The sequence below is a fragment of the Pygocentrus nattereri genome, chromosome 9 (genome assembly GCF_015220715.1).
Source record: "Pygocentrus nattereri isolate fPygNat1 chromosome 9, fPygNat1.pri, whole genome shotgun sequence".
NCBI classification, from domain to species: domain Eukaryota; kingdom Metazoa; phylum Chordata; class Actinopteri; order Characiformes; family Serrasalmidae; genus Pygocentrus; species Pygocentrus nattereri.
This window is the reverse complement of record NC_051219.1, coordinates 3,599,480-3,622,101: the sequence shown is the minus strand read 5'-3', so window position 1 is coordinate 3,622,101 and position 22,622 is coordinate 3,599,480. Positions and strand designations below refer to the sequence as shown.

Below are 22,622 nucleotides of genomic sequence, written 5' to 3'. Positions count from 1 at the left end.
CAGTTTTTAACAAACCCCTCTGGAACGGGGAGAACCCAAGGGAGAACTTTTTTCTCCCCGGCTCCAGACCCAACATATAGATGAGCAGTGACACGTTAGCCGGCTTAAGCCCGGCAGCGAGAAATCGCACCGCACCCCTGACATTACAGATAAATCAACCTTATATTGAATATCAAAACGTACAATGGGGAATAATAAAATAAATAAAAACAGGGTCTCTCCCCAAGAATCAAACTTATAAAATTTTAAAACCAAAGAAGGTAGATATAACAGAGGAGGCGAACACACGATGTCGGAAAACTTAGGAATTACATAGGGCTGACGGTGTTCCTAGACAGAAGCTGCAGCCGCTCCTCTGCTTCTTGGGGCGAAGAAAAAATGTGCACAGTACCTGAGATGGTGACTTTCAGCTGAGCTGGATAAAGCAAAAAGCTTTCAATACCCTCTGCTCGGAGAGACTTCTGAAGTGGAAGAAAAGCCATTCTTCTCTTAGAAGTGAAGGAGCTATAATCAACGAAGAAACGAAGATTAGCACCTGAATGGGAGATGGGACCGCTGGCCCTGCTTGCCTTCAGGAGACGCTGCCTGTCCTGGTACCGCAGGAGTTTGAAGATGAAGACACGCGGGGAGTTGCGTGAGTCATTCTGACTTCTGTAGACGCGGTGAGCTCTTTCCACTTCCATCTCGGCGGTGTCCAGTGCTGGAAACCACTCTTTGATAGCCTTTTGAATAAAGCCAGTGGGGTCGCTACCTTCGGTTCCCTCGGGGAGACCCCCCAGGTGAACGTTGTTGCGGCGGGAGCGGTCCTCTAGGTCAGCCAGCTTCTTCTCCATGGCCTCGAGACGTGAAGTATGCTCATTCAGCAAACTTTTCTGCTCGCGCTGTTCGCCTAACACAGAGTCCACCCTCGATATAAGTGCCAACACTGGTTTCATCTGAGCTGAAAATTCATCCCGAATCATGGAGAGCTGAGCCTTAAAGTTTTCCGCTAGTACCTCAATCTGCGTCTGGAGATTATAGGCCTGTTTTTCCAACGACTAGGCTAGCAGGTCCGCCATTTTAGCGAATTCGGGTGAGTCACTTTGCCTTTGTTTTTTCTTGATTGGGGAGACAACTGGAGAGGGAATTGGTCTTGATTTTGCGGTAGACATCTCAGCCATCCTGTCACCAGCAAAAGAATTCAAGTAGAAATATTAAAACGTCAAAAAAGAACAGAAAACGGGGAAAGATGCGAGAGCTCTAGCTGCGTGCTGCTTTCCCGGGAAATCGGTCACGTGATCTCACCTCCTGCCACTTTTTTTTTTTATTTAGATTTTTTGAGTTTATACTGTGTGATTTGCTCACCTGTTGTGTATCGACTGGATCAGAATTGACAAATTGGATGTAGTTTTTTAAAAGCTTGGACAGACGGAGGCCTCCACACACCTTCAGTTGTCATAGTGATGATACAAGTTGTAAACAAAACCTGAGCCCTGGTTGGTGCTTTTACTGTTGCTGTTGTCATGAATCAGTGATGAGCGAATTATATCTAAGTAATGTTGAAATAAGTCGTCTGAGCCTGGAAGAACTTTTCTGTTCTAAACTGGAACAACGTCTGTTGAAGTGGAGTTAACTTCAGCAACCTAAGCAAGATATAACTGTACTACAAATTCTCTTCTAATACTAGTTAGAGTTACATTGCAGCTAAAATGTTGAGGATATTTAAATATGCTTTTGTTAAAGTGTGCTTTGGTACGTTATGAAATAATTACATTCATTCCTGCTTTATCAAAGTGTAATTCCTTACAGCATACTAAAATATTAAATACAATTTAAAATATATTACATTTGAAATGTACAGGAAACTGCATTTTAGTTGCATTTCCATAAATTACATTAATAAAAATGTATCTTTAGTATTCCTTTAGTATATTTAGTAAGTTCCCTACTAATATACTTAAAAATAACTTGGACATTTTTATCAAAGACACTGTTGAGACCTTCAGGTAAAGATTACACCAGTTTCGAGAGTTCCTGTCCATCCTAGTCCACTCTACCGTGGCCTGGGTGCACATTTCAGAGATTGTATGAGTTTATTTACATGCTTAACCTGCTGGTCCATGTTGATTTTGATGGTCACTCAAACTGTCCCAGTGGTCCATTATGTCCGCTGATCCAGTCGCATAGACACCCTACAGCAGGTACCGATACTGATATTACTACTGCTTAATCATACCAATACTTATCAATACTCCTATTGATACTGCTGTCCATATATATATTTTGCAAAAAATAAAAATATCACATGAAAATATGTGAAATGATTGAGAAGTTACTTTATTATTACATTTTATTGCAAAAATAACAATTCTTAGTTGGTCTACATTTACACAGTGGAGTGTGCCTGTAATTTAGGGATTCTGTGTGAACTCATCCATCCCTCAGTGGTTCAGGCTCTTACACACGAGTGTCAGCAGTGATGTTTTTATTCTCAACTTTATACCAAGCAAGTATGATGATGTTTGATAATGTGCCTCTGGGAGGGGGTGGTAACTACAAAATTAATTACCCCTGCTTGTCAGGACCACTCACACTCAGTTCAAACTTATGCTGCACTGTTTGCATCAGAACAGTAAACATCTTTATAGCAGTACAGACTGACAGCATCATGAAGCCATGCAAGCATGTCTGACTACTGACTACTGCTATCCACTGATGAAGCTGTGGCTGCTGCTTGACTCTTTATTATGTAGGAACATAAATTAGAAGTACTTAAAACAGACGCTGACTGTGTCCTGAGTTAATGACTCCAGACCTTTATTATGATGATAGCGAGTGTTACCTCGACTTGACAAGATCCCATCAGCATCGGAGCCGAGAGGCTGCACTGAGGATGCAGGACAAGCAGCTGCTTTGCTAAAGCAGTCAAACACTCTGCCCTGCTTCAGATTTATAGATTATTATGTTTGTGTTTCATGAGGTTACCGATGTTACCCCCTCTACACCCAACAGCCTTTTTACATATATTGCATTTAGCTGCAGGTTTATTGAATTCAGTAATGTGAGCCCACACTTTTGAAACTTTATCCTTTATGACAGGACGGCACAGAGTAATGCTCAGCTTTCGATATGGTTAACGTTAGGGTTAGCCAATCAGAATCGTATGGATGCTATGGTTGAACTAACGTTACATAAATATTGATAACAGCACCATTTGTCCAGTCCACACTTCGGTACAGACCAATCAGGAACTGGTACCTATTTAGTACTGGGTCTCGATACTGTCATGCCTCCAGCAAACTCCTGAGCAGACTCCTTTTCCCAGAGCTCAACGTGAGATCATTTGACTGTTCAGTCACAATCGGAGTTGGACTCTGACACAAACTCCATTGCCCAGGATTCTATGGGAACTCACGTGTCTTCTGACTCATGTCTGCGCTCCTATCAGCGCTCCCAATTCCCGGAATTCTAACCGGGTTCACCTGTGTAGACTGTCATGTGACTCACAGATTTAGTATATATAGTATATATATTGTTTTCTTGAGAACTACTGAACGTTTCATTCTGACTGCCATTGTTTCGTGTTTTTGTCCCCTGCTTTGTTTACCTGATTACGACTTTGTGTTTTATCCCTTTTTTGTACCTTTGCCTGTCTTTTTGGGTCTGTGTTTTGACTTTTGGCCCATTTCACGTTTACGATTTTGTCTTGCCCCTTTTACTTTTGGAGATTAAACTGTGATCTGCTCGCATCTGAAACTATTGCCATGTCATAAATACCCTGCTCTACCCTACAGCTGTCATCCTGGATTGTGAGAATGACAGTGCTGTGCTCTTTTCTGCCATTGAAGACAAAGTTTGTTGAGGAGTGGGCGCTAAAAGAGTGGAATATGCAATAAACAGGACTCAACAGGAGACTGGTGCAATACTTACCTGACAGGACTGGCGCTGCCATTAAGGCAATTAAACGCTTAACTGAGTATTAGAAATGATGAATGCGACTTCGTTTTGTCCAGGGACACTGTTGTGTTTTCGGTTGACCACTAAGTGTGTGATATAATTAAGCTATGTAGTATTAATTACGCAACTCTTGAAGTGCAACCAAATTCACCACATGCCAAGAAGTTTAGGATCCAGAGAAGAGCTCCAAAAAGGAGATGTAAGGTGAGGTGTATGTAGATGGATATTTGTGTACATATATGTGTTTCCCTTTTGGTAACACTACAGTTTCTCTCTGTAATATTGTGTGTAGTCTGGACGCAGTGCTGCCTCGGACTCGGTGTCTGTTGGTGGTCTATGCTGACTCTTAATTGGGGAAGTGCTTCAAGTATGAATTCAATGTGTGACAGTGGTGTTTGCATATGGCAAAAAACCTTGAAGCTTGGTTTGGGTTTGTGAGCAGTAATGATGTGCATTCTGATTCATTTTGATATTCAAGTATCGTGTGTATGAGCTCATGAATGGATATCCAGTTAATCACATGGGAAAACAATGGCTAGCTGTAACTAGTGTAAGGATGTAGACTCATCTTTTTAGGTGGGAGCACTGATGATGCACAAAAATACAGCAGCACAGAGAGGAAGATATTTTACTGTTCAAAAACAGCAGAGGGAAGTGAGGTGGGTTTTCATGTTGGATAAGCAACCGTTGCTGCCTCTTCAGATGAGCTAATAAGCCAACAGAGCTAACAGGCATCATGTTGGATGCTGAAGAGGACATTATGTCACAAGATATTTTCTTCTCAGTGGACGATGTGCCAACAAGATATTTGTCAGATAAATATGTTTTCATTGTTTTAGTTAACATTAGTTACAGTAGCCTAGTTAGTAATACAGCCAGGCTATCCTTGCCCTCTGAGTCACGTCCTTAAAAGCACGTCCTTGGCAATGCACTCAAATTCAGTCACTCTTCTTTTCTAGTAGCAAAAATCTTACTAAATGTTTTGACTAAATGTTTGACGTTTTCAGTGTGTACAGACCTTAAAGCAGCATGCACTGACCAATTAAATAAAAAATGAAGCTATACTGGCCAGCTTTGTAATCACCAAAATGCAGATTTGTCAAAATAGTCAAAATACATCCCCAATTCCATAAAAGTTAAGATGCATTGTAAAATGTCAATAAGTGTAAATAAAAACAGAATGCAATTATTTGCAAATCTCATAGACCCATATTTTATTCACAATAGAACATAGAACACATATCTGCAACATAGATGTTGAAAGTGAGACATTTTACCATTTCATGAAAAACATTAACTCATTTAGAACTTGATGGCAGCAACACATCTTTAAAAAGTTGGGACAGTGGCAACAAAAGACTGGAAAAGTAAGTGGTACTGGCAAAAAAACAGCTGGAGGAGCAGTTTGCCACTAACTCACATGGCTGGGTATAAAATAGCATTTTAGAGAGGCAGAGTCTCTCTTAGGCTAAGATGGGAAGAGGCACGCCAACCTGTGAAGAATTGCTTCTAAGAATCTGGAGAAAGCCCTGTATTAAAGGAACAAGGTGGTGGTCAATATTGGATGCCCGTGATCTTTGGGCCCTCAGGCAGCACTGCACTGAAAACGGGCATGATTCTGTACTGGAAGTCACTGCATGGGCTCAAAAACACTTCCAGAAATCAATGTAAACACAGTTCACCATTTAATCCACAAACGCAAGTTAAAGCTGTATCATGCAAAGAAGAAGCCAAATGTTAACATGATCTAGAAACGCTGCCGTCTTCTCTGGGGTGAAGGTCATGTAAAATGTACTGAGACAAAATGGAAAACTGTTCTGTGGTCAGATGAATCAAAATTTAAAATTCTGATGGATGTCGTGTCCTTCAGACTCAAGAGGAGAGGAACCATCCAGCTTGTTATCAGCCCACAGTTCAAAAACCTGCATCTCTGATGGTCTGGGCTTCCATTAGTGGCTATGGTGTGGGCATCTTACACATCTGGAAAGATTCTATCAATGCAACATGTGCGAAAAATCCAGTAAAAAAGACCCGGAACTGAGCAGCTAGAATCCTACATCAGACAAGAATGGGACAACATTCCTCTCCTAGAACTACAGCAATTGGTCTCCTCACTTCACAAGAAAAAGAAGAGGGGATGCTACACAATGGTAGACTGTGCCAACTTTTCTGAGATCCATCAAGCTCTAAATGAGTTAATATTTTTCAGAAAACGGTAAAATCTCTCACTTTCAACATCTGATATGTGTTTAAATTGTTAAAAGAAGAGGGGGATGCTACAAAGTTTTTAAGCGTTGCTGCCATCAAGTTCTAAATGAGTTAAGGTTGTTCATGGAATGGTCTCATTTTCAACATTTGTTATGTGCTGTATGTTCTATTGCGAACAAAATATGGTGCTATAAGATTTGCAAATCATTGCATTCTGTTTTTATTTACATTTTACACAGTGTTCCAACTTTTTTGGAATCGGGATGGTATCATTTTTCAGATATAATAAAAACTGATACTTCGGTTCAAAACTTCTCAATCGCTATTAAACACACAAAAACATAAACACATACTACAACAGTAATAAACAGAACAGAAACACTGTGCTGCTTTATGTTCCTGCAGACTGCAAACTGTCAGAGACTCAGGAGAAAGTCATTCACAAATATCCAGGAGAGTCTGTTCTCCTGCCCTGCGCCTGCTCTGACCAACGCACCACACCTGTAAGTGTGAAATGGGAGCGTGTGGACTCAGGACGAACTGAGGTATCCAATGAGATGGAGCCCTACAAAGGCAGAGTCCAGATGTTTAATAAGAACCTTCCAGCAAATCTCTCTCTACTGATCTCCAACCTGACTGAACAAGACCAGGGAACATTCAGATGTTCAATCAACAACAAACACTCCATCAACATCACTCTCAACATTAGAGGTAAACTGACCTAGACCTGTAAAATAATTGTGTATCTTTACCTGATCACACTGTGGTAAACTATCATCAGCTCTCCAGTGATTCTACAGTAACTGAAGCTGTAATTCAGTGAATTCAGTGTCTTTACTCACTGAGTGTGAGCATTTTTTTATTCAACCAATTTTTGCAAACATTCTCAAGCAACATGCACTCACTCGACACTGTTGTCTCAGGTATTGGCATGGCAACAATCAAACTCAAGATCAATGATTTATTGACATGTATTCAGAACACAAGCAATCCAAAAATCCAATATATATTATATATAAAATCCAATATTTATCCATATAATTCTTGTACTACAGCACCACGCTCCTACAGACAAAAAGATCAAAGAAGAATTACATGGGGCAATAGGACAGGGAGGTACAAGAAAGTTATTGCACACAGAAGACAAGTAAACCAGAAGATAGAAGGCAGGAATATGCAGAAAAAGGACAAAGATTTCATGCAAAATGCATGGACGTCAGGATTCATCCCATCGAAGCGACTGTTCTTTTTGAGGATGTTGCTAATGTTCAGGGACCAACAAAGGGAGTCTGACAGTGGCACATCCAGCAATCTGAGACTGCAGACAAATTCCACAGTCAAGCCAATTCGTAGTGATGGATCGTTTCTATTTTTCCACAACAGCTTCTTGGTCTTGGTGACATTCAGAGCTAGATTTTTGTTGCTACACCCAACAGAAAGATCATGTATCTCCCATCTGTCAGCAGCTTCATCATCAAGCTGATGGATCATTCATGTCCAGCAACCGGTACTTTAAAATGTTAAATAAGGTAGATAAGTCTGCCCTCTACTTCAAGGGTTGTGGGGCTAACATCTACAACAGCAGCTCAAGCTAAGACATGGAACTGGAACGTAGCCTGCCTAATGCCTTTGCTTGCCTTTTGTTGAGAAGATTCAAGGATATCTTTGTTCCTTGAAGATATTTTGAGTGTTTTTCCCCATCACTGCAATGATGACCTTAACGCGGCATGAGCTAGCGAATTAGATAATAAAATAAAACATAACTGGCCAGCTTTGTAATGACCAAATAACAGATTTGTATTATAAAGAATTCTACAGTATCAAGATACAATTTTCAACTGTAACAAAAGGTTTCTCAGTTTATACTCCAAAATTCTCATTAGAGAGCTGACATTAGCCAATCCCCATTAAACAGATAATGTAATAGTAATGAACAGAACAGAAACACTGTGCTGCTTTATGTTCCGGCAGACTGCACACTGTCAGAGACTCAAGAGAAAGTCATTCACAAATATCCAGGAGAGTCTGTTCTCCTGCCCTGCACCTGCTCTGACCAACGCACCACACCTGTAAGTGTGAAATGGGAGCATGTGGACTCAGGAGGGACAGAGGTATCCAATAACACGGCAAACTACACAGGGAGAGTCCAGATGTTTAATAAGAACGTTCCAGCAAATCTCTCTCTACTGATCTCCAACCTGACTGAACAAGACCAGGGAACATACAGATGTTCAATCAACAACAAACAGTCCATCAACATCAGACTCAACATTAAAGGTAAATTGACATAGACCTTCAAGGTACTCTTGTGTTTTGTGGAAAAATTCTTACTCATTAATAGAAGCAAAAACATCAAATTGAATTGTTGTTCAAATTCAAATTGAACTGAATTGTTAGCCTGTATATTATCGTCTTGTGCTGAAACATAATGAAGAGTTATTTCAGTATCCAGATCCTGCCAACTTGAATGGTTAAGAGAATAGTTTAGTACCTGTGCACATCCATAGTGAGTTGTAGTTGTAGTACTGGTGATTGGCAGTATGAAGTCAGACAGATGGTAGGAATAAACAGAAATAGTGGAAAGGAATAGTGCAAAATGCTAGGTGTATAGATGTCCGGATACTTCCCACTGAAGCGGCTGTTCTTTTTGAGGATGGTGCTGGTGTTCAGAGACCAAGAGAGTCTGGCAGCTGAAACAGCTAACAATTTCCACTGGCAAGTCACTGATACTGATAATATGATCACTTCTGTTTTCTCCTGAAGTTCACAATAAGTTCACTTAAGGTCTTGGTGGCATTCAGTGCTAGATTGCTGTTGTGGCACCAAACAGAAAGATTGTGTATCTCCATCTTGTAGACAAACTCATCATTAAGCTGATGGATCAGTTGTGTCCCAGAAACCAATATTTTAACTGGTAAAAGGGATTAGTTTGTCGTCTGCTTCATGGGTTGTGGGGCTAACATCTACAACAGCAGCTCAAACTAAGACACGGAACTGAAATGTAGCCTGTCTTATGCCTTTGCTTGCCGTTTGTTGAGAAGATTCAAGAAGATCTTTGTCCCTTGAAGATATTTAGGTTTTTTTGTTCACTTTCAGTGTGTAATGATCTTAAGGCAGCATAAACTGGAAAATAAGATCATAAAATGAAATCTAACTGGCCAGATTTGTAACCATATTACAGATATGTGTATGTAAAGTATTCTGCAGCATCAATATATAATTTTCCAACCACAACAACAAATGCCACTACAGTTTAGACTCCAGACTTCACATGAGAGAAGTGGCATTAGTCAATCACCGTTAAACAGATAATGCAATCATAATAAACAACAGAAACACTGCTGCTTTATGTTCCTGCAGACTGCAAACTGTCAGAGACTCAGGAGAAAGACATTCACAAATATCCTGGAGAGTCTGTTCTCCTGCCCTGCACCTGCTCTGACCAACGCACCATACCTGTAAGTGTGAAATGGGAGCATGTAGACTCAGGAGGGACTGAGGTATCCAATAAGACGGGAAACTACACAGGCAGAGTCCAGATGTTTAATAAGAACCTTCCAGCAAATCTCTCTCTACTGATCTCCAACCTGACTGAACAAGACCAGGGAACATACAGATGTTTAATCAACAACAAACAGTCCATCAACATCACACTCAACATTAGAGGTAAACTGACCTAGACCTGTAAAATAATTGTGTATCTTTACCTGATCATACTGTGGTAAACTATCATCAGCTCTCCAGTGACTCTACTGTAACTGAAGCTGTAATTCAGTGAATTCAGTGTCTTTATTCACTGAATGTAAGCATTTTTTTATTCAACCAATTTTTGCAAACATTCTAAAGCAACATACACTCACTCGACACTGTTGTCTCAGGTATTGGCATGGCAACAATCAAACTCAAGATCAATGGTTTATTGACATGTATTCAGAATACAAGCCATCCAAAAATCCAATATATATTATATATAAAATCCAATATATATCCATATAATTTTTGTACTACAGCACCACGCTCCTACACACAAAAAGATCAAAGAAGAATTACATGGGGCAATAGGAGAGGGAGGTACAAGAAAGTTATTGCACACAGAAGACAAGTAAACCAGAAGATAGAAGGCAGGAATATGCAGAAATAGGACAAAGAATTCATGCAAAATGCATGGACGTCAGGATTCATCCCATCGAAGCGACTGTTCTTTTTGAGGATGGTGCTCATTTTCAGGGACCAACAAAGGGAGTCTGACAGTGGCACATCCAGCAATCTGAGACTGCAGACAAATTCCACATTCAAGCCAATTCATAGTGATGGATCGTTTCTATTTTTCCACAACAACTTCTTGGTCTTGGTGACATTCAGAGCTAGATTTTTGTTGCTACACCCAACAGAAAGATCATGTATCTCCCGTCTGTCAGCAGCCTCATCATCAAGCTGATTGATCATTCATGTCCAGCAACCGGTACTTTAAAATGGTAAATGGATAAGTCTGTCCTCTGCTTCATGGGTTGTCTACAACAACATCTACAACAGCAGATCAAGCTAAGCTACAGTATCAAGATACAATTTTCCAACTGTAACAAAAAGTTTCTCAGTTTATACTCCAAAATTCTCATTAGAGAGCTGACATTAGCCAATCCCCATTAAACAGATGATGTAATAGTAATGAACAGAACAGAAACACTGTGCTGATTTATGTTCCTGCAGACTGCAAACTGTCAGAGACTCAAGAGAAAGTCATTCACAAATATCCAGGACAGTCTGTTCTCCTGTCCTGCTCCTGCTCTGACCAACGCACCACACCTGTAAGTGTGAAATGGGAGCATGTGGACTCAGGAGGGACTGAGGTGTCCAATAAGACGGGAAACTACACAGGCAGAGTCCAGATGTTTAATAAGAACGTTCCAGCAAATCTCTCTCTACTGATCTCCCACCTGACTGAAGAAGACCAAGGAACATACAGATGTTCAATCCACAACAAACAGTCCATCAACATCACTCTCAACATTAAAGGTAAACAATGAAATCTTCAAAGTACTTGTGTATTCATCCTTACCAGATTATACTGTTATATGACTGAAACGTTCTTGAAACTATCATAAGTACTCTAGCTGTTGCAAAGGCTTTACACACTGAATGTGATGTATTTGTACATTTATTTCTATGTGAATTTCTATGTCGGGGGCAGTTGTGGGCTGGAGGTTAGGGATCTGGCCCTGTGACCAGAAGGTTGCCGGTTCGATCCCCAGGGCCGACATTCCATGACTGAGGTGTCCTTGAGCAAGACACCTAACCCCCAACTGCTCCCCGGGCGCCGTGGTCAGGGCTGCCCACCACTCCGGGCAAGCCCCCTAGTGTGTGTGTGTGTTCACTAGTTTTGTATGTGGTGTTTCACTTCACGGATGGGTTAAATGTGGAGGTGGAGTTTCCCCGGTTGTGGGATCAAAAAAGTATCACTTAATGTCTTAACTTAATGAATTTCAACTGAACTTGAACATCAAACAATTTGCACATTAAACAATCAGATGGTGGAAATATGATATTGTTCTATTAGACCCTGTTCAATTTTTGCAAACCTTGACTCACTCAGCCAATCATTTCAAAACCCAGATTTGTTTATTGTCAAATGTATTAAGAATACATGGCAATCAAAAAAACACAGACATTCTTATACTGCAGCATCATGAGGCAACAGATAAAAAGACAAAAATGAAGTAGATGGGCTGATGGGGGAGGGAGGTACTGCATATCTTAGAAGGGTCTTGTACATTCTAGGAAAAACATTGGATAGCGAGTTACAAAAAATAAAGGTAAACAGTACAAGCGACCAGCGATATGGTGTGAGGTAGATGACAGGAATAAATAGGAATAGGGCAAAATGGTAGGTATTGAATGTGAGGAAAAATAAAGTATATATGCATATAAACATGAGATGTAATGTGCAATGAACATGCTAGGCTGTGGTGCAAGTGCAGTGGAAAAAGGCATGGACCAAATTCAACTGTAGGATACAATAAAATAAGACAGGATTGTGGTTTAAAGTGAGATGGCAATGAATCAGTGTTTGCTGTTTGTGAAGTGGGTGGTCTATGATATATACTTCTGAGGCATTCGCTAGAGGAGAGTGGGTAGAACGGTATGAGATGATGCCAAGATTATGGACTGAGCCCTTGTCCAACATCAGGATGCACAAATGTCCTGGAGTTGAAGGAGGTCTGTGCCTGATTTTAGGTGCAGTATAGACAGTTCTTTGTTGGGGTCTAAGATCCTGGGCAGTCAGGTTGCCAAGTCAACAGTCAGAACACACAATACAGCTTCATTTACACTTAGCATTGTCATGCGTCTTGAGTGATGCATCCTGTACACAATCATAAGTGTATAGCATTAAGGTGTGGACAGGGTACAGTGTGTCTCTGAGACGCACTGAGATCCACTCACTCAAACAACTTTTAGAGGTGATTGGGGATGCATATGACCACACTACATTTGTAGTGCTGAAGCATCTCATTGCATCCTCAACAGTGTCAAAGGACTACATTAATCAACTCTCAGCACAGCAGAGACAAACAAGGATTTATGGGACACTGTTGTCAAACACACACAGTGTGGAACTGATGAAGGAAATGTATGGGGTACTGTGCCTCCCATGATAAAATCCTATGACATGGTCATGGCGACTCATTTGAGACTCACTGAAAAATTAATCAAGACAGATGTTAATACAAAGTGAGAGCAGGGCCAGATGCAGCAGCACCTTGACTATCATGTACAGCAAAGCTTTTTAGTCTCCTTAGGAGGAACAGTCTCTGCTCTGCCTTTTCAAGAATGCTGCTAGTGTTGTGGGACCAAGTCAGGGGAGTCTGACAGCTGCGCACTCAGCAATCTGAAACTGCTGACAATTTCCACAGCAAAGCCACTGATACTTATAGAAGTAAGATTATTTCTGTTTTCCTGAAGTCCACAGTAAGTTTCTTGGTCTTGGTGACATAAAGTGGTAGATTTTTGTGCCTTGAAACAGAAAGATCATATATCTGCCTCCTGTAGACAAACTCTTCATTAAACTGATGAATCGGTCCCAGCTACCCACACGTTGTCCCCTGCTTTATCAGATGTGGGACTAACATCTCCAAAAGCAGAGGACCCAATGTTGGTACCTGAAGATATGCTGACACTTTTGCATCTCTGTCGGTGTGTAAAGACCTAAAGGATAGCACAAGTTGGCCAATTATATTAAAACAATGGAGCCTAAATGGTCAGTTCTGTAATAACCAAAGTACAGATGTGCAACATGAAGCAATATGAAAATACAGCTGTATCAGAAATGTTTTCTTTGGTTCAAACTCAAGACTTCTCATGAGAGAACTGATATTATTCAGTCAGATAATGCTACTGTATTGAACAGAACAATATTCTGCTTTATGTTCCTTCAGGCTGCACACTGTCAGAGACTAAAGACAAACTGGTTTTCAGATCTCCAGGAGATTCTGTTCTCCTGCCCTGCTCCTGCACTGACCAACAAACCAAACCTAGAAATGTGAAATGGGAGCGTTTAGACTCAGGAGGGACTGAGGTATTGACGACAAACAACACAGGCAGAGTCCAGATGTTTAATAAGAACCTTCCAGCAAATCTCTCTCTACTGATCTCCAACCTGACTCAAAAAGACCAGGGAACATACAGATGTTCAATTAACAACAACCAGTCCATCAACATCACACTCAATATTACAGGTAAACTGACTTAGACTTTGTTAAAGACTTTGCAGCTTAACTTTTACCTACTCTTTCATGCTGCAGCATTCCTTAAACTGATAACTACCATCATTTGGTGATTTTGCAGTATTTTTTTGTCACTAAAGCTGAAGAGATGCCTGATATGCCTGAATTATGGTGCAATGCATCTGACACATGGTTTAACATTTGTTAAAAATCACTGTGACCAAACACAAGATATCGATTTAGCACAACATCAAATGTAATGTTTTCTTGACTTTGTAAGTGAAAATAAGTTAACACCCTCTACAGAGAACACACTGTAAAATATTTCTTAATGTCCATCTTCTTTTTATACATACTTTTTTGTTTATATATATAAAATGTTCTTCTTTGAAGCCTTTAACTTCTTTAAAGTCTTTCACTGCGTTTCTCATGTTGTAATTGCCATCTGTCATTTTTGGATGGGAGACTAGAAATACCACACATTAACCAGCTAATCACAAGTGAAGCAGAGACCCATGAACTTCATGAGATGTTTCATACTAAAAAAGTGGTACCTAAAGTTTACTTTTGCTTTAATCTGAGTTTGTACACTTTTTTTAAACAATGGAATTCTGTGATTATTCCATGATCTTTCCCTGACACAACATTAAATTTCCAAGCCAATTATTTAGCATAGTGCTGGGTGATATATCATCTATACTGTGTTACTGACATACCATTTCCTGTTTTAGTAATATTTAATTTTCTGTATTTTACTCATGGTATTCAGTCCTTGATGGTTTACATGTAACTAATTTACTTAAGAGTCATAAAAATAAGGACATGAAGAAACCATTAATTCATTCATTTTAACATTTTTACTTTGTCATCTTATAACATACCTGTAAAATGTTTGAAAATACCATGATATTAAATTTTATAAGTAACCATCCTAAACCAATTTAATATTTATAGAGCTGTTCAAAGAGGGAAAAAGGCCTATGTCACACCTAGCTCTAGCAAGGATAATGTAGGCTATCACATGGCTGTAGGTATCTAAGGAATTTGGGTGGACCAAAAGCACATTCAAGAGTGCTTACTGGTGCAATGCAAATGTGCAAAAAAAATGCAAAACTTTAACAAAATAGAAAAATGAATGGAAAATTATGCTGTTTACAAAGTGTATATATAGTTTTTAGAGGATTTCTCCTAAAATCCTTTTCTTTGTCAAAGCAGTATTCTCAGTGAGTGGTCCACAATATCACCCTCTCTCTCTGCTCAAGGAATGAGAGAGTAACCCCTTTTGCGGCCTTGTATCAACCTTTGTATGTGGTATTAGAAGTATCTGTCTTCTGAATAGCAAACCCAGTTGTATGACAAAATTAAACTGATACTGCGGAAAATAACCAAGCTGGCATGTAACTGAAATAAGGAGGCTGTTTAGGAGTAAGGGTTGCTAAAACAGAGACAGAATGTGTGTGAGTAGTGTGTAAGACAATAACTAAAGAAATAAGATGAAGTATTAGTCTGGCAGACCCGATCTATCACATCACCTCTCCTGGATTGCTAAAGTGGGGCAAATGCGAAAGAAAATCTGCCAGGACGTTCCGAGTTCCTTTCCTGTGATGGAGATGGAAGACAAACATTACCACCTTGTGATCCACAAGTTGTAGTCCTTCATAATATTCATCCATGTTAGTGCTTTGAGTTCTCTACCTAACAGGCAATACTGGAGACTGTCCAAGGCCCACTTAATGACAAGAGCTTCCTTCTCCACTCTAGAATACTTTACTCCCATGGTAGCAACTTATGGCTAAGATAGCAATACATTAGAACACTGACAGTCAGACTGCACCATTTACTTCCTTAAGGATCTATGACACCCAAATCCAGCATTGTATGGATCTTTGCCTTAAGGGGTTTTCACCAATCTCTGGAACCCTGTAAGGCCTCTTCCGGATTGGTGTTTCCTTCTACATGCTGGACCATCACTGCCATCTATGGATCCCCTCACTTATTCCACTCCTTGATGAGGTTCACATGATAAATCTGTGTCTTCTTACCTTTTTAGGACGGAGGACCTCATACATCACAGGACTGTGCTTTGTCAAAACTTCAAATGGCCTTTGCCATTTAGCTAGAAGTTTGTTTGTGGATGTTGAAAGTAGTAGGAGGACTTTCTGACCTGGCTTGAACACTTTAATTCATGCCTTCAGGTCATATCAACTCTTCTGCTTTATTTGGGCTTTCTACAGATGCAGACAGGCCTTGTCCCTGTATGATTTCAGGCAGTCTCTCATTTGCAAGATGTAACTGTACCCTGGGTATGACCATCCTAAGGTTTGGCCTCCCACTGATGACATAATCAGTCCAGGGGTCTTTATACTGACCATCCATACACAGTTCAAAAGAGGAAAATCCAGACACCTGCAGTACCTGGTAAACAAAGAGAATAAACGGTAACCATGTGTCCCAGTCCTTCCCTGTGTCTGACACAAATTTTTAGATATTAGATATTCTGAACTGATATTCTGGTCTGAGTGGTGGTTATAACTGGTTTTCTGACATTCTGGACAAGAACTACAATACTTCTTGACACCTACATACATTGAAGGCCAGTAAAACTCATGGCTAACCCTGAAGTAACCTTTTCTGTTGACCCAGGTCTGCCCATGTGATGGTGTGTGCTAGGGGCAGAAGGTACAACCAAACAATTATCACAGGAATCTAGTAAATGAAAGATGACCTTCTCAACAATGTATCTATCCTTACAGCTTAGCAGTGCTTATTGTTCTTCACCTGCTCAAATAAATGTGTAGGGATGCAATTGCTTGCAATTCCCTATGTAATGTCTTTTGGTAGCTCAGCAACAACTTGCACAAAAGAAACATTATCAGAAATTGTAAGTGTGACATCAGCAGTAGGATACACTTTCACATCACCATGTATACCCTAAATGTTTGTAAGTCTAAGTGGCACAAAATCCCTTTTGGCCAATGAAATAGCACTTCCTGTGTCCACTATGGCCATGCCAAGGTCGGTAGTTTACCAATAGTTAGTTCCATAAAGTCTCTGGAGGTTCTGTCCATCAGTGTCTACGACTGGTTGGACACAGTCTCTCTTCCCACCAGCAAACATGGTTGTGCGTCCTTCCACCCATCATCTGGTACATCTGGTTTATCATGGCCTTTCTCTGAATGAGCAAGATTGCTGTGACTGCATGAGTGAGGCTGTTGAAGATCGGGCTGGTCCACAACAAGAGTTGAGGTACTGTTGGGCTACCTGTGCAGCCTCTAGTCCATTGGCTGGCTCATGCTCCTGGACCCAGGTGTGAACATCACTTGGTAAACTGTCCAATCTCCTCCTTGCTGCATGACTCTGGTTTCATACAGTGGCGATAAAGGACTTTCAATCAGTGATAGGTTTCTTTTGGCATTTCACCTGCATGTATTGCTGTTCCTCTGAATTGTCAATGGTTGGTCTCAGCAATGATGTTGAACTTTTCCAGAAGAGCTTTAATCAGGCCTGGATATGAATATGGAAAGCTCTTCGTCCATGCCTGTGTAAGCCTCTAATGCTTTGCATGTCAGCAAAGGCATCAGTCTGTAGGCCCAGGTTTTTGCCAGTCGTTCAGGTAGCCAAGCAGGTAGTTCTCAATATCCTCTCCTCAAAACACTGGAGTCAGTGGCTCAGATTGATCCCTGGTCCTTCGTTCAGGTGAAGTGGACTCTGCCTGCACTGACATCTGGGCAATTTGAGTAACCGGGTCTTGAAGGACTTGAGGGTACACTACAGCTGTGGTTATCAGATTTCAGGAAACCTGGTGTTCCAGGTGTAGCTGATGCATCCTGTTCAATGCTTGCTTCAGCTGGACTGTATCTTGTAAGGGAGGTTCTTAGATTCCAAAGCTCTTGAAACAGTTTCTCCTCTCATTCCTCATTCAAACCGGCCAAGAAGTGACATAAGCATGGACACCCCAGACTGACCCTCTGGAGCTGTAGAGAAACCAGCACATGCACCGGGCTGGGAATACTCCTCCCCTGACTCCTTTGTGTACCCCTGTCCTTCTTTTTCATATGTTACTGATATCTCTTTGGGAAACCTTGCTTTCTAGGACTGAAGTCCAGTCCTGCACCAATACTCTTCTGTACCTCACCATCACTTTGCGTTTAGAAAGAGGAACCACCGTCTGTCATACCTAGCTCTAGTGAGGATAGTGTAGACTGTCACAAGGCTGTAGCTATCCAAAGAATATGGGTAAACCAAAATAGCATGTTCAGTGCAAGATGAATTATTGGTGCAGTGGAAATGTGCAAAAAAGTGCAAAAATGTAGATAATTTCTTCTAAAATCCTACTTTTTATCAAAGCAATATTTTCAGTGTTGTGACGAGATTAAACTGATAGTGAGGTAAATATCCAAGCTAGCATGTAACTGAAACAAAGAGATTTAGGAGTAAGGGTTGCTAAAACAGACAGAATGTGTGTGTGTGTGTGTGTGTGTGTGTGTGTGTGTGTGTGTGTGTGTGTGTGTGTGTGTTGTGTAAGACGACAAATAGAGCAATAAGATTAAGTATTAGTCTGGCAGACCCGTTCTATCACAGCCTACATTATCTAAATGTTTAAATAGTTCATCAAAATGCAGTTTATATGGAATGACTGTGAGTGACCATGTATGCATATCTGCACCAGGTTCAATACATTAATGTTCCATAATTTCAGAGCCTATATACTTTTGTTTTGACTTCTCCATCATCCAATATTGCAATACACAAACATGTCCATTGGTTCTGTCTATAATGTTTAAGCAACTTGTCATAACACAGATGTGTTTTGGTGGGCATTGTTCTCCATTCTGTTACGTTTATCTCCATGTGATTTAAAAGCAAATGAATTACCAATAACACGTTCATTTAGCCAGTGAAATGAATTATGTAACTGACGTGCAGTTTAGGCAGCATCAGTTTTACATGGTACGGGTATTTATTAGACTACCAAAAGTTTCTCAGTGATTTTAGTCCCATCCAGATGTGCAATGTCAGTGACTTCTGATGCAGTTTTTACAGTATCTGTGAAATGAATGTAACAAGATTCAGTTCACAACAGTTCACAAATCAACACTAATACCTCAGTAGTTAGCATGTCGTTTCTGAAAGTAGCTGTCGCGGTGTAGAGCGAGTTGAGACTGTAGTCTTGGCATGAGAAGCAGCAGTGTTGTGTCTCAAATTCCCACACTTATTATTTGCCAGGCCTGGAATGCCTGATTTCTATATTCCATGACTGTTTCAGAATTTTCATGACCACATTTTATTTATCAAAATCAGTCATTATTCTTACATGACCATCTCCTGACCTTTCCTAATCCCTTATGCTGTAACAGTAAAAAATATATTCAAAATTAGTCGCTGAACTGCCTTAAATTTTTTACCTCTTTGATGCAGAACATGGGTCGAAAGTGAGACATGATACAGTGCAGTCAATCACAGCTGAGGTCATATACATACATACATACATACATACATACATAAATAAATAAATAAATAAATAAATAAAAAGGTTAGTTCTTCGACTGCATTATAATTTTGACTTCATTGAACTTTGTCGAGTTAATATTTTTACAGTGTAAATAGTTTGGCTTGTAACAGTGCCTTTAAGACTGATATATGTAAATGATGTCTGCTGTGATTGGCTGCACAGTATCATGCTTCATTCAAAAAGCACTCAGAGCTGAAACACCCCTTATAACTTTAAAGCCACAAACAGGTGGCTCTACACATCTGTATACTGAATAAGGAAATATGTAAATTAGATTATTTTTGTGACATCAAATTCAAAACACGCTGCTACTGCTGCTTACTAAAACTCCAAAGTCCTTTATTTAAAAAAAACTTTTTCGAGATAAACCCTTAAGAATAATGAATGAGAGAATAGGTCTTCACATAGTACTTACAACAGTATAACTCATTATTTCATTTAAAATATTCTGCCACAAATAAGTTATTACACACAAGCTCCATGCGGTACAACACATAGTGTTCCTAAATCAAAGGTACGACAATTCAGCATTCATACCAAATATGCAGGCTGATTATTTGCATGTTACAGAAGTTAGAAATTCACTGACTGCACTATTTAAAATGTAATTACAGGGTTTAGTTACATAAGGAAATCTCTCCATCTCTTTTATTATTTTCTTTCCACAAAGCAAAATAAGCCCCACAATACCTGTTTCTTATCAAATTCACATCGTGCTAAAGTATCTCCTCTCACACACATATGGTATACAGCCGCACTTTCTGCAACTTTCTCCACTTTTCAACAAGAGAATTACTGTGAAATTACAGCACAACCCTGTTTTTTTAAGTAAACAAGCCCAAACATGCTGTATTTCCAGAAGACACTGGGGAAACCGTAAAACTGGAATCCTGGACGCTAATCATCATCGTCTGTGCGCTCTTACTGATCCTGCTCTTACTGCTGGGAGGAGCTGCTTGGATCTACTGTAAACATGGAAAAGGTATGAATAAGTGCGGATGCACTAACACACACAGGAAAATGTACCACACATATGCAGCCTTTACACAGCTTATGTTCAAATTCCACAGGAAGAAAAAAGAGTAAGGAAAAAGAAACAGGACAGAGAAGAAACGAGGTATGGAAATGTCAGGTCTAAACATTATTTATTATTAGAAGTTGAAAAATAAAATCTTTATTATTTTACTAACATGTGCCAACTCATGGCTTTCTTCAGGATGACATAATATCCTCAACTGTAATCCAGCGTGGAAGCGGCAAACGACCAGAAAAACAGGTATCTGTACATTCTTGAACGTTTTCAGTGTTGGTGTCTAAATGTTCTTGAAGCTTAACTGTAAGAGTGCAGCACTAAAGACTTGCCCAGATCATGTTCAGCAGAACGATGAAGCACTCTGGGTTTGGAAATACAAGGTTTGCCAAGCCATGTAAGGTGTGTGGGCTTTAATGCAAGGCTGTGAAAACCCATAACCCTGCTGCAATAATGAAGAACACTTTACTGTTTGAAACTTTTACTGTTTGAAACGTGATCCAAGCTCATTGTCAGAAAACAGGCACAGATCAAATCCAAAACAATCCAAAAAGGCAAATGAAACCTCTAACCGAAAAGCCCAGGCTTATATATTAACTACTCTACAGTATAGTGGAGGTCTGATAGATGGTGTAAAGGAGGTTTATTTAAACCATTTGGTTTATTGTAGGTGTAATATAGAGGTTCCCAACTCTGTTTCTGGTAAAATCCTCCCCTGAAAAGTTTAGATACAACCATAATCTAACACACACGATCCAGACAACCAAGGACTTTAGTAGCATCTGATTATTAGAGTCAAGTGTATTTATCCTACAATCTGCATGTCAGTAGATCTTCAGGGCCAGAGATGGAAACCTTTGGCTTAATGATGACATTGACGCAATTATTCTGTATGAAAAAATGAACATAATGTGAAGACTAAGGTTTGTTTTTTTCTCCTGTGTGTCTTACTGTGGTTGCAGGCTGATGATGATTATGAAAATAATCCTTCTGGAGCCCGGAACAAGATCAGCATGGCTGCAATCTACCAGAGCCTGGACCACAAAACCAATCAATCAGATTCAGTCTACCAGGGCCTAAACCCAAACACCAACCAATCAGATTCAGTTTACCAGAGCCTAAACCCAAACACCAGCCAATCAGATTCAGTTTACCAGAGCCTAAACCCAAACATCAACCAATCAGATTCAGTCTACCAGAGCCTAAACCCCAACACCAACTGATCAGATGAGCCAGTCTACATGAGCCTAAACCCCAACACCATCCAATCAGATTAAGTTTATCAGAGCCTAAACCCAAACATAAACCAATCAGATTCAGTCTACCAGAGCCTAAACCCAAACACCAACCAATCAGATTCAGTTTACCAGAGCCTAAACCCAAACATAAACCAATCAGATTCAGTCTACCAGAGCCTAAACCCAAACACCAACCAATCAGATTCAGTCTACCAGAGCCTAAACCCAAACATAAACCAATCAGATTCAGTCTACCAGAACCTAAACCCCAACACCAACCAATCAGATTCAGTTTACCAGAGCTGAAATCCCAACCAGAGCTGAAATCCCAACCAGAGCTGAAATCCCAATACTTACAGAGCTAAACCCAGATTCATGTGTCTAAACCCTTCAAAATACTGCAACAATAATTTGCAGTTATATTTTGCGATGATCATGATGAAAATATTAGACACTGCCTTTTCATTCTAATCCATGTTAGGAAATCTGAAGAAACCTGTTTAACTCAACTTCAGTTCTGTAAACTTTATCTATGCATTCAATCAAGTTAAGTTATAGATTATTGCTTTCAAAAATATTTGGTGAATTTATTTACAAAATAACTTTATTTCATAATTAATGTGTTTCTTGCTAGAGCTTAAGTTACATTTCAGTCTTTGCATAAGTCATGATGTGCTTATTTACTGTAATATTGGTTCTCTGAATGTTATGTACGCATGTTTAATGAATATATGTATTTGAAATGAATGTCAGTTGGATGCAGAAGTGTTGTGTAATTGTGTGAGTGTAATTTTTCAGCATTCAGTTCTGTGTTTGTGATAAATAATGTGCTTTTGTATTTCTCTGAATGTATTTTAAATAGTTGAGCTTGTATGAACTTGTATGAATTGGATCTTCTTAATTTGTCATATTGTAAATCCATCCATCCATCCATTTTCTAAGCCGCTTCTCCGTCAGGATCGCGGGGGGTGCTGGAGCCT

General features: G+C 39.9%; 1 protein-coding gene across 1 annotated transcript in view; it reads left to right on the top strand.

Annotated features, from left to right (window-relative positions):
• Positions 1-22,622, top strand: part of LOC119263979 (Down syndrome cell adhesion molecule homolog) — a 33,803-nt gene extending 11,181 nt beyond the window's left edge. Inside the window, exons 5-13 of the mRNA XM_037540900.1 lie at positions 6,550-6,855; positions 8,116-8,421; positions 9,505-9,810; positions 10,852-11,157; positions 13,575-13,874; positions 20,234-20,356; positions 20,445-20,491; positions 20,591-20,650; positions 21,367-22,622. Of these exons, the coding sequence (XP_037396797.1) occupies positions 6,550-6,855; positions 8,116-8,421; positions 9,505-9,810; positions 10,852-11,157; positions 13,575-13,874; positions 20,234-20,356; positions 20,445-20,491; positions 20,591-20,650; positions 21,367-21,627 (2,015 nt within the window). The 3' untranslated portion in view covers positions 21,628-22,622. The remainder of the gene's footprint in view (positions 1-6,549; positions 6,856-8,115; positions 8,422-9,504; positions 9,811-10,851; positions 11,158-13,574; positions 13,875-20,233; positions 20,357-20,444; positions 20,492-20,590; positions 20,651-21,366) is intronic.